Source organism: Polistes fuscatus, unplaced genomic scaffold (genome assembly GCF_010416935.1).
Source record: "Polistes fuscatus isolate 324 unplaced genomic scaffold, CU_Pfus_HIC Scaffold27, whole genome shotgun sequence".
Taxonomy (NCBI): domain Eukaryota; kingdom Metazoa; phylum Arthropoda; class Insecta; order Hymenoptera; family Vespidae; genus Polistes; species Polistes fuscatus.
Window position 1 is genome coordinate 977,751 of NW_025113104.1, and position 12,696 is coordinate 990,446.

General features: G+C 30.4%; 1 protein-coding gene and 2 long non-coding RNA genes across 3 annotated transcripts; 2 read left to right on the plus strand and 1 right to left on the minus strand.

The window, feature by feature from the left end:
- Positions 1 to 817: 817 nt before the first annotated feature.
- Positions 818 to 1,382, plus strand: LOC122518929. Its single transcript, XR_006304189.1, has 2 exons — positions 818 to 1,079; positions 1,320 to 1,382. It is a non-coding gene; the product is annotated as an uncharacterized LOC122518929 (long non-coding RNA).
- An 84-nt stretch (positions 1,383 to 1,466) lies between these two features.
- Positions 1,467 to 2,063, plus strand: LOC122518938. The gene is made up of 2 exons (XR_006304197.1): positions 1,467 to 1,500; positions 1,962 to 2,063. It is a non-coding gene; the product is annotated as an uncharacterized LOC122518938 (long non-coding RNA).
- A 6,534-nt stretch (positions 2,064 to 8,597) lies between these two features.
- Positions 8,598 to 10,079, minus strand: LOC122518860 (cytochrome P450 4C1-like). Its single transcript, XM_043637977.1, has 6 exons — positions 10,034 to 10,079; positions 9,820 to 9,926; positions 9,672 to 9,740; positions 9,389 to 9,563; positions 9,113 to 9,289; positions 8,598 to 9,025 (listed from the first exon to the last, which is right to left on the minus strand). Exons 1-6 carry the CDS (start codon positions 10,077 to 10,079, stop codon positions 8,862 to 8,864), a joined length of 738 nt encoding a protein of 245 aa, XP_043493912.1. The 3' UTR covers positions 8,598 to 8,861.
- Between the last annotated feature and the right edge of the window lie 2,617 nt (positions 10,080 to 12,696).

A 12,696-nucleotide genomic window follows, 5' to 3' on the forward strand; every position in this document is an offset into this window, starting at 1 on the left:
GGTTCCTTATGAAGCTCTGGAGGAAGACGTGGTTTCCCGGGGGAAGGCGTTCAGTTTCGAACTACTCTGAAGGGAAGAAAACAGTCCTGGGAAAGGCGTGCTGTCCTGGAGAAAGAGCGAGGCTGTGGAAGCGTGGGAACGTCGAGCCTAAGAAGGAATCGGAACGGTTGCTGGCAGGCGCGTCGGCCTCCTAGGGGTTTTTACGCCATGGTTTTCCCTCTAGGCGGAGTGAGTTGATGCTCCGGGTGAATACCAGGTCGGGTTACGGCGAAGAGAAGGCCATGGCAGAACATCACATCTCTGAGCCAAAGTTAGGGCGCCAAACGAAGACCGCAGTTGTCGGGACGACAATTTCGAAGAGGGGGAGTAGTGTTACGACCCTGTTTCGAGCCGTCCTTGGAAAAAGGACGTGAAGGCCGTTTCCGAGCAACGAGTTGTTGATCGGGAGAACTTGACAGGAGCTCGGAAAGCACGGACGTGTTTGTAAAACGGGAAACTGTAGAAAGGGCCTTATCGGTTGTAAGAGTTCGTGCTGTTTAATAAAGTTCTGTTCCTGTTGTTTTTCGAAATCTGTGTTTTGGGCGGGAGCGTTACAATATATATAAAATATGATAAAAATGAGCTCGCGTGCAAGTAAAATAAAATCCTTGAAACATCCTTTCTATTAAAAGAAATAAAAAAATAAAATAAAATAAAATAGTATCTTAGAAGATATTATTAGATAAAAAAATATAATATGATAGAAAGAATGAGTCTGCGTGGGTAAAAGAATATTTGTGATATTTTTGTTTTCTATATTGATAAATAAATACGAAAATAAAATAAAATAAATATATAAATGTTAGAGAGTACGCGTAGGTAAGAATAAAATGATTTCGAGATATTGGAGAGGAATAATCGAAAGTATCTCGAAAGGTAAAGTAAGAAGTAGATGTGGTAGATGTTCTCAGGATGGATAAAGATGATTCGGGGATGAGAACGAGCTAGAGGGAGGGTCTGTACGATTCGTGATACGCCCCGCGTTATATGCTTGCGCTTCTTCGAACGAACCGTTCAGTTAGATTCAAGCCGCGAACGAGGTAACTTCTGTGATGCGAAATCATTTTAACAACAAAAGCTTTATTTCCTTTAACAAACTCTCCTCGTTATTTGATTATTCAGAAGAAAATTAAAAAAAGAAATAAAAAGAAAAGAAAGAAATAAAGAAAAATCGTAATTGTTCTCACGTTACGAAACATATCATCCCCTGCTTCGATCAGAATTTAATCTCGTTCGACCTAATTGATATTGACCTTGAACGTTATTTCGGTTCTTTATAGTGAAATATTTCTACGTAAGGTTTAAGTGAGTTTTCCCCAGTGACGTTGTAAACACACGGTAGATAATAGAAAAGAAAAAAGAGAGAGAGAGAGAAAGGAAAAAAAGAAAGAAAGAACGAATATAATAATTCACCCCCGAGACAGCACGAATCCCAAACTTCGTTCATCTTTTTACTCGGAGGTGAGAGATTCTGAGTTTTATTCGAATTTATTTATTTTTCTCTTCCTTTTTTTTTTTATTATCGAATGGATACAGTTAGATCGAATTGTTTACGTTGTATCTCTTTTAATAATTATATTGTCAAGTATATTAACGTCGCAATATTAAACACCTTCATCGATTGTTCTACGTTAGAAAGTTCTATGTTTATCTATGATAATGTTTTAAAGTTATTTTATCGTCACGTGAATAAACGTTTACGTGTTTTCAACACTGATCGTATCTTTTTACTCTTCACAGTTATGTTTTATTTTTTTCGTGTTTTCATGTATTCGATAATCTTTTAATTAGGAATTGTGTATTCAAGAAAAGTAATCTAGAGTATCCGTTTATTTAAGAAAGAAATAATCGATATTTTGTCATGACAAAGGCACAAATCAGAATGTTGAATTATAGCAAAAGGGGTTTTTCATTTGTTGCAGAAAATCAACGAATATTGGATCGTTGCATATTTTAAAACCGTTCGTTTCAATCAAAGTTAATTTAGTTTAAAAATAAACGTATTATAAACAACAGGAATGGAATTAAATGAAAATACGTAAGAGGGGAAAGAGAGAGAAAATATCTTCAACTACTTTCCTTATAATCAATTATTTTTCGTATAATAATAATTATTAGCATTATTAGCGTGCTCCTGTATTCTCATACGTATACAGAAATATAATTGTACCTTTGGGTCCGCTTAAATGTACAATTAAATTTGTGTATACGCATAAGAATACTCGTGTTTTATACGGATAGTTGTTAAATACCATTCTTGCCATTTTAAGAACATTAGCTGTGATAATTATCGAATAACCATAACCGTTAATCGCATCTTATTTACAATTAATTTTATTTAATTGAGTGCATGCGTTTTACACCTATTTAAAATTGTTCTTGGAAGAAACAATGGTATTACCAGGTTCAACTATGATATCGATTACGATGAGGTATGATTAAAACTAACGTTGAACGGTATTGTTACCTTGATTGTTATTTTATTTTTAAAATACATGGAAACAGAGGAATTATTTGGATTTATTTGCTTTTCTTTTTTTTTACTTTTTTTTTGATTTTTTAATTTATTTCATCCTTCTCGTTTTTTATGAAAAGAATAAAAATAAAAAAAACGATATGTATCGTTAAAACGAATCGAGTTAATGTTTTACGATATGTAATAAGTGACGGTGATGATTGTTGCGTGCACAAATGAAAAACCCCAAGCACGCACGCAATGCTTTGGTAAATTTAACGTTTTGCCTTGTTTGCTTCTCGGCAAAAGGATAAAATCATTTTAATTGATAACCTTTGAAACACGTCGCTTTATTTTTATCGAAACGCAAAATTAAATAAACCCGTTGTTATTATTTGTTACTTTTTTCTTTCCCTCTCGCACAATTCCCTCTCGCAAGTGATCTTACATTTGCGTTAAGATACAAATTTCTTCGTATTGTTCTATTTCATATTTCGTGATGCACTGAGAGAGATCCAGAAAAAAAAGAAATGTAGAACTATCCATATTAATCATAAAAGAAAAAAAAGAAAAAAAGAATACGTAATTTTCTTTTAATTAAAAATATAAAGCGTACGATTTTAATACGAGAGAATATATACGAGGGGGTGGGTTGGAAAAATTTAAGCCTCAATCAAAACACAGCAGGAGTTTTATTTCCTTTTCTTTTTTCCTTTTTTTTCTTTTTTGTTAATTAAAGTGATATTGATAGACAAAAAATGATTTTGACTATGTTAAATTTAATATTTTTCAACCCACACACTTATATATATATATATATTTGCATAAATATATACATAAATGTACACATATACATATATATTGAAACTATGAAAAATATTGATAATTAATTTTTGATCTTTTTTCTTTTTTCATCTTCTATTATTTTTGTTATTTTTGTCGAATAAATATGCAGTAAGTTTGAGATGATATGAAAGATAAATTATACTAAAAGGTTCTTGCAATTTCTTAACTCTCTCTCGTTTATAAAGACGCGTTTGGTTTTCCAGCTTCTTCCACTAGATTGCAAGCCTATGCACTCATAAAGCTAGATCGTATTTATAGATAAATGCAGGTCAACGACTTCTTTCGTATCAGAAATTAATCATACGTTAGGAGATTTATATCTTGCAGTATGGTTGGATGTAAAACATTAGTTCCGCATGTGTATGTGGTTGGGTACAATGTACATCATCACGAAAACTTAACTATGACATCGGGTTTATCGCTTGATAATTTTCATGCTCTCACGGAATTGCACGAAAACAATTGCACTCAAGGTGCATGCTCGGTGGACATATATAATTTCCTATTTTATACACACACACACACACACGCACACAAATATTACTTTCTCCAATTTTCAAAATGTTTTTATTTAATTCTATTCTACATTTCGTTTTGTTTTCTAGAAACTCAAATTACTTTAACGTTTAAAATTTTATTATTTTCAAATTACGTTAAACGTTTAACTCGAAAGAAAATTCTTTTTCTCGCGCGTATACTCGTAATAATAAAATATTTCAATATTATCAAGTTTTACACACACGAAGAAACTTCTTTACAGAAAATATGTTCTAAATTTTTTTAGAAATTCTTAAAACAAATGTACACAGTGGATAAACAAAAAAGTTAAATTTCTTGCACGTACCTCCTACGTAACTGAATATTTAAATCTTAACAAGTAATCCAGAGCAATTTTCGTTCCGATTAATTTTATATATTTATAAAAAAAGAACAAAAGAAAAAAAAGGTAACTTTCAAGAAATAGAATTAGAAAGATAAAAAGCTTTCGTTTCGGCCATGACAATTTCACAGAAGGTGGTTGAATTTTAAAGAGAAACGATAATACAAGGGTTCTAAATAAAGAATCTCCTTCAAATTGTCTTTTTTTTATTCTTTTTCTATTATTTTTCCTCATTACAACACTCGCTCCTGTTTCTTTTCTTCTTCCCCCGTTTCTTTGACTTCACTAACTTTATTACCTTCCTTCCTTTCTTTCTTTTTTTTTTTATATTCTTTCCCTTTTATTTTATTTTTTGTTTTTTTTTTTTAAGTTAGAAAGCTCGTATAACTGTAGGGCTGTAGGGTAAAGTAGGTGGTTTAGAAACAAATGATTTCAGTAATTCAACGAAAAGGATGATAAAAATGGAAATGTTTAAAGGAAGAAAGAAAGAAATAAAAAGATGATAGAAAATGGTGTGAAAAGAAAGGTAGAGAAATCCGGTCATTGATCCGTACTCGGGTTAATGGAATCTTTGTCCGTAAAACCGCAGAGAATATTTTGGTCGTTCGATAAACGCCCACCGGAGTTTTTGTTTGGTCGGTGAGAGACAGTCAATGTGTTCATCCCCGATGCGGCTACAATCACATTTTACTTTTAATCATGTTGTTTTGCGACGGTTCGATTGAAATCCAACGATATGTGAGGAGGATGGTGGTGGTTCGTTTAACTGTTATCATATATAAACAATAACAAAATAATATCAAATAAATAATCCAACTCCTATTTTTTTTATCAATATTTTCTTCTTGTTTCTCTTTCTCTCTTTCTCTCGTACACACATTTTTTATTCACGTTTTGTCTTTGATTTATTTATTTATTTAAACGCGTTCGGTTGAAGGATTTAATTTACAAACGATACTTAAATGATTGTACAAAATAAAATAAAAAAATAATTTGATATTTTGCGTTACGGTACAATTGGTGGTGTTATTTTAAATAATCATACTGGGTACTAATAATTAGTAAAAAATACTGTAATAATTTGCATTCCTTTTTTTTATACAAAAATACAAAATACAATTTCTGATTGATACGTAAAAATGATAAATGTCAAACAAACAAAAATAAGAGTAGTTGTAGATATATATTAGAAAAGGTTGAATAAAAATTGGTTAGCAGGTTCAAGCAATAAATTGTAAGATGAAGCGACGAGACTTATGACGGTTGTCTCATTTCTAACCTTCCAGGATAATATAAGATTATTTCCACGTGCAGTGGTGCGTCGACGATAGAATAACAAGTCCCTTGGAAAAAGTGGTGGAAACCGAATGTCAAAACACAGAGTGCGTAGTATATCTCTGGAAGTTACATGTAGAGAAGGGTTTACAACGTGAGAGAGATATGTTACCAAGGGCTTATCTCCTAAACCCAGCAATATGTCATACAAGAATGCTTTGTACAAGGATATCGTTATCCCTGCTCCCACATGTAAAGTCCCATTCTCAATCTATCCCCATACCTATTCCCATTCCAATATTCCTATCACCTACCACCAATCATATCAACCCTAAAGAGTTTGAATGTTATCATTACAATGAGATTAGAATAGGAACCTATCCGTTTTGTGATAATATCAAATTTAATATTGGTTTGGGGATAACAAAATTTGTTCGTATTTTCGTTAATCTCAAAGATATTTTTTTCATATATTATATATTTCTCGTTGATTTAATATTATTCTGATTTTTAAAATATTGTCCTATAGATTTTATGTTTGTTTTACATTTTTTTTTTAATTTTCTTAACTCTTTGTTTTTTTTTCTCTTTTTTTCTAAAGGGGATAATATAACATTAAATTGTTTTCTCTTCTCAAGGATATTTAATTAATTATTTTCCTTGGATGTCATTATTATTACGGTTAATATCAGGGAAAAAGTTTGTTTCTTTTCTTGTCATAATTAGTAAGTTAGAAGCTGTATTACGATTGTAAGATTGAAGTGGTTTGCTTGATGGTATAATTAAAGAAGTTTATTGAGCAAATAAAACAAATTTTAAATACTTTATAAGTGTTGAAAGTTTTCTAAGGTTCTTTATATTTTTTTGTGTGTTAATTTTTATTTGTAAGGAATATATATATATAAAATTAAAAATTGTTCTAATGAATATAGAACGACGTTTGTAATTTGATATAATAATTAATTACATCTGAACAAACTTCTCTAGTTCACAGATAGAACAAATCAACATTATTATATCAATTGAATTAATATTGATAAAAAAAAAAAAAGAAAACATCTTGCAAGGTATTTAAAATATATAATAATGTAAATGTAATAAAAATAATCGCGATACGAGTGGACAAATTTTGATGCGGGTGAAAATAAAAACAAAAAAAAAACAGAAATAACAAACAAACAAACAAACAAAGAAAATTGTTGTTAAAGTTTTAGAATTGAGATATATTTTTCAAATATGTATTTAATTTGATACGCTAATAATTTTTACGAGACAAAAAATCAGTAATTTAAAATTTTAAAAAATACATAATTTAATAAGAAATATATTTAAATTTTAAATTTCGTCTTTAAGAGAATACGTATTCAATTTGATACACAAATAAATTTTTGTGAGGCAAAGAATTTATATCAATTAATTATTCTAATTAATTTTATGGCGAGACACAAAATTAATTCATTATTTTTACTCTCAACTAAATAATAATAGTTTCTGTTAAAATGAATTATTTTTTTTTTTACTCAAGGTTCATTATTTTTGATAATAAATAAAGAAACGGCGTGCCATAAGCATCAAGATTCGATTTAAAAATGCCGCGCTTATACGCCGATATATATAGATATACAAAACGCTCGACGCACGATGGCCAAGACGTAAAATTCTTCCTACCGAAAGAAAAAATATAAAAAGAGAAATATCCGAACGCTCAACAATCGATGGCCAAGGACAATAATACTCGTTATCGCATGATAAATAAAAAGAGAGAAATATTGGTTTGTTCTCTCACTCGCACTTTCATTCAAGACCGAGAGTCCCGAAGATTGCCGAAAATCCTTCGTTTTTGTTAGTGCACACGACGCTCGCACGCACACTAGCTCGCTCGCGTGTAAAACGCGACGGAGGGATAAGCTTGCTTTCTCCCACTCTTACAATTTTTTTCCCATCTTCAATCCAATTTTATTCGCTTATTTTTGAAAATACGAAGATAACTCATAGAACATTTTTTATGTATATTTTAATTCTCTACAACTTTTGTTTGAAACTTTTTTCGATTAAATGCCTAGATTCTAAGATAAGGCCATATCTTACCATTTTTACCCCTTTTTCTCAAAACCTCGGGATCAGATTTAAATAAAATTAGCACCATTCGATTCAGCGTCGTCAACTTACCCTTAGGTCAAAGATGCATGCGTTTAGCTAAAAAAGTCGATGTTAAGCCCGCGTTGACTGGCCTATATACTATGCGTATCTCTATAAACCGAAACTTAGTCAATGTTGGTGTATTATTATGTAGGGCCCACTGTTATCTATCGTAGGAGAAGATATATTACCTTTAGACCGATATTCATATAGATTCCCTCGGAAAATCTGTACCTTTTGTTCCCTATGGTATCGGAAGATAAGTGAATTTAGAAGGAAATATTCTAGGGAGAATTTCTAGGAAATGTTAGAAATATGAATACATTTCCGACTTTGTTGAAAGGCGCTTTGCATTGATGACAATGCCGGGGTATTATTAGCAATGACGGATTTCCGACTATGCCGATAACATATATAATTCTTTCTCGATCTTAGTTTACAGGAAATAGTAATAATCTAAGAGATTAGATCCCCTCAAGAGGAGAGATCTAATGTTTGTCCTCGTTTTTGTTTACACGTGAAGGTATGGACAGGAAAATTCCGAGGACCTTAGAGTGGGATGTACACCAACTCTAAGGCGTTACGTACTCTTAAAAAAAAGATCTATTGATAACCAATAAGTAATCCGTAATTTTATAAGAAACGTCCTGTTGGACAAAGAGAGTCCTTCCTCTTCCACTGTATATTGGCTAAATAGACAGAAACCAGACCAGAGTGCGAAAGTCCTTTCGAAAAAGTAAAATATATAAGAGTTTTCTTGCTAGTTGCCTCGCTATGGAGTTTGTATATTCTTTTTTATTGCTAAAATATAAGATCCATACTTATACTACGTCGTTTTAACTATTATTCACCCTGACCTATAACCGAGCATGCAGTGAAAAGACTCACTCTTTTCATTAAAACTAATAATTTTGTATAAAATTTAAAAATGACCATGCAATACTTTGACCCCCACAAATAAAATCAAATATACTCATTATACCCAACTCATCGATAAAAGCAATTTGAGTGTCTCTGTAGTTATCTTGTAAAATACTTAATTATAAATTAAATACAATTATTTTTCAGTCTATTTGTGATATTGCATCCTCTATTGTTAAGAATACGACTACCGATATTCTGAATGAAAACTGGAAAAGTATAGTTTTTAAGAATTATTTTTTATTTGTATAGTTAAGTATTACAATTATTTTATTAGGAAAATAGTATCAACAAAAATGATAAATATTATCGCTTGTTAAATCTCAAGAATATAGTTTCAGCTGGTTGCAAAGTTATTCTGAATTTTAGGTCAATATTTTCAACGGAAACTGGATTGTCTATTCGAACAGTAAATTTTCTCAATAGACTAGCAGCAATTACCTTCATTTGAATCATAGCAAATATTTGACCTAAAAAAGAAATATTAAAATAACTAATACTTTATTGATCAACTATTTAGAATACTAATTCAAGAATGGATAAAAATATGCTTCTACCTATACATCCTCTTTTCCCAAAGCTGAACGGACGAAAACATTTCTCGTTATAATTTCCTGGCAAGAACCGATCCGGGTTAAATCTTAACGGATCAGTCCAATATTTATATTTTCGGTGCAGTGAAAATATTGAAATAACTACGTGACAATTTTTTGGTATTATCACATTGTCGTTCACTTAATAAAATAAATAAATACATATTATTACTATATAAGACAGTAATGTCAATAGACAAAAATATATACTAAAAAATATTTTATTATATGTAAATATACCTCTTGTGTCCCTATATAGTTTCCGTGCAATAAATGGAGCTGCAGGAAATAGACGTAATGTTTCTTTGATGACTCGATCAAGATATTTCATTTTCTTAGTATCTTCCATTGTAATAGGAACATCACTTGGATCGCTTGAGCCGTACAAATCGTACAACTCTTCGTATACTTGATTCTGGAATTGAAAAAGCCGTATACATGATACAAGTTTTGTATGAAAATATATTTGATTTTTGAAAGATAATGACAAATAAGATACTGCTTAAGTACAATCTGTGCGTACTTGAATGTCTGGAAACGTGGCCAGCATTAAAAATAAAAATGAAAGTGTATTAGCGGCAGTATCGCTTCCCTAAAAAATAATACAAAATGATTTCTAGTTTTAATGGATTAAAAGAAATTTTATCTAATCTGAAATAAATTCATCTTACTGCAAAAACCATTGTATTTATTTCATCACGAATATTTGCCTCCGAATATACTCCGGACTCGTAAAGCGATTTAAATATGACGTCTAGAAATGAACTAGTATCTTTTCCTTTAATTACAGAAGAGCATAATTATATATTATTTATAATTATTATAAAAGGAATTTTTCTATAAATACGTTATTAAAAGAATATTTTTTCAAATGGTTATTTTTACTTGAATATAGACATTTTCCTTCCTGGGTAAAGTTATCCTTGTGCATTGACTCCTTCTTTTTCTTTATAATCTTGACGAATGAAAGTTATATACATGAATGAAATATTAATTTTTTTAGAAAAATATATATTAATGAAAATTGAGATAATTAAAAGTGTGAATAATCGTTTTATTTATACCTCGCTCGTTATTTTAATCAAGTGGGAAAGATATTTTTGTAGACGTTTTCCCTTAGATGAATTGTTAAATATAATATTTGGATGTAACCAGAATTTCATTATTCTTTGTATAGTTATGTCCATCACTCTAAATAAAAATAAAATTCACAATAAGAGGACAAATATGCAATAATAGTAGATTACAATATAAATAAAAAAATATTTTACTAATTATTACTTTGACATATATTTATCAAGATTACAATCCGGATCGCTCTGCAAATTTAAGTCACTTTCCAATAGGCTATCTGTCAGTAAAAAAAAATAATTTTTAGAAAATTTTAATATTTCCATACATATATTTGAACTTTTCAGAATATCCATATCTCACCATATATGATGTCCAACGTACAAAGATGTACGTAATGCATGAAATCTATGTTTTTTCGTTAGTAGTTTCTAAAATGTTATTTAGTCTGTTTGAATTTTTACTATTAAGTCCACATAAGTTGAAACCATTTTTTCTTTGAATACTGGATGTAAGATATTTCGATGAATCTTCCATATGGATGCTTTAAATAAGAAAATATTTCTTACTTTAATTTTTTATAATGTTTTTTTTTCTCTATATTTATTTATTAAAAAATAGACAAAGAGAGATCCTTATATATATATAGCACGTGTAAACTTATAGTTTACCTGGTGCAGTAAACACTCCATTACCCAAAGAATATTTTACAAAGTCATATACAGCACTTTTTTCATAACCGTTAGAACTTTTTGATAGAAACTAAAAAGAAAGCAAAAAATTTATGTAAAAAAGCCGAAATAAGAGAAAATCTAATTCGGGCAAACCGTTTATAACGAAGTGCAGTAAATTTGATAAATCTTACCTCAATACTTTCAGGATCATCGAAGATTAGGGCTAATTGAGGGCCTAACCACAATTTCCACGGCGAAGAATAGTTTTCAGATAATTTTATTACTTTATGAGTTATTTCTAATTGTAAGACATATTCATTCAATAGATATCGCATAAATATAGACATTATAAAAATAGAATAAAAATGTACCTTTTAAATCACCAAGAAATATATTCAGGTTTCCACAAAAAAAAAAAAAATAAAAGGGTAAGCTTTAGGTCCCGAAAATTTTTTTACCATGTTATACTCACGAAATCTATTTATTATATATTTCAGAACATAGAATAACATTATTATTATTGCTGTTGAAACACTAACTTTATTTATATACCACATGTTTAGTTAAACAAATAGAAAATTTTAAAACAAGCAAAAATAGTTTTAAAATACTGCAGGGCCCTCTCTTGTAGGCCAAGAAGTGATATTAAGTTTAAACTCCGCAGCGACTTGTATCTTTCGAGATTCAACAGATACTAGAAAAGAATCATCACACGGGGAACTTATTTAAGCAAGATCGAGATCATACTTTGTCCAGGCGTCAAGGATGTCAGGTTAAACACGTATGGAAAAAATTAGACAAATATCAATTATCAATTCATTTATTCCGTGCGATTCGATACTAGTTTGCGTACTCGGAATGTATCATCTACGTAGTTTCTTACATTAGAAAAGGGAAGTTAAGCGATGTTATAAACATAGTTTCTTCTTAAAGAAATCTTGTTTTTTTCTCTTCCCTCTATTTGACTTTGTATTATGCAAATAAATAATTACTAGTCAAACGAGATACATAAAATGAGAAGCAAGAAGTGTTTCGGTTAAAGGTCAGATTGAAATGACTTTATTTTGTATTATTATATAAGAGTGCGTTTCGATTAGTTATAATTATTCAAGATAAAATACTCAGTTTTTCTTATATTATTAAAATGTTAAATTAATGTGCTAGATAAATTTTCTTTTGATCGCACGTGTCTTTCTCGTATGATATGTTATGTATTTCTATTACGTGTTTTATTACACGTCTATCTTGTCTGATAATGATTCAATAGAAAATCATTAGAAAATTATTGTTACATAGAAACGCTATAATCCAAAAGCCAGTGGCCAGCAAACTGCACGTAATTTACCAAAATTCTAATTTCGTCCAATCAATCTCTATACCTACAATGCATTAGGAGGAAACTAACTGAGCTCGGCGGCGGTTCATGCAGCGTTACCCAGGTTGCACCAGGTAGGTACCCAGGTAGCGTAGCTAATATAAATAACTATGTAGCTGATACATTCCGACTATGCAAATTAGTATCGATACGCACGGAATAAATGAATAGATAAAATAAAGTTTTTTTTCTAATTTTGTCCACACGAGTTGAAGGTATCCTTGACACCTGGAGAAAGTGTGATCTTAATCTTGCTTAAATAGGCTCCCCGTCTAAAGATTTTTCTCTAGTATCTGTTAAATCTCGAAAGATACAAGAGGTCGTTGCGAAGTGTCATTATCTTTCAAAAATCAATTATATTTTCATACAAAACTGGTATCATGTATACGGTTTTTTCAATTCCAAAATCGAGTATACGAGGAGTTTTA

Coding starts and splice junctions, on each gene's coding strand:
- LOC122518860 (XM_043637977.1), bottom strand. CDS start 10,079: ATGCACAAGGATAACTTTACCCAGGAAGGAAAATGTCTATATTCAA. Junction 9,927..10,033: donor AGGAAAATGTCTATATTCAA/GTAAAAATAACC, acceptor CTGTAATTAAAG/GAAAAGATACTAGTTCATTT. Junction 9,026..9,112: donor TGGGAAAAGAGGATGTATAG/GTAGAAGCATAT, acceptor TTTCTTTTTTAG/GTCAAATATTTGCTATGATT.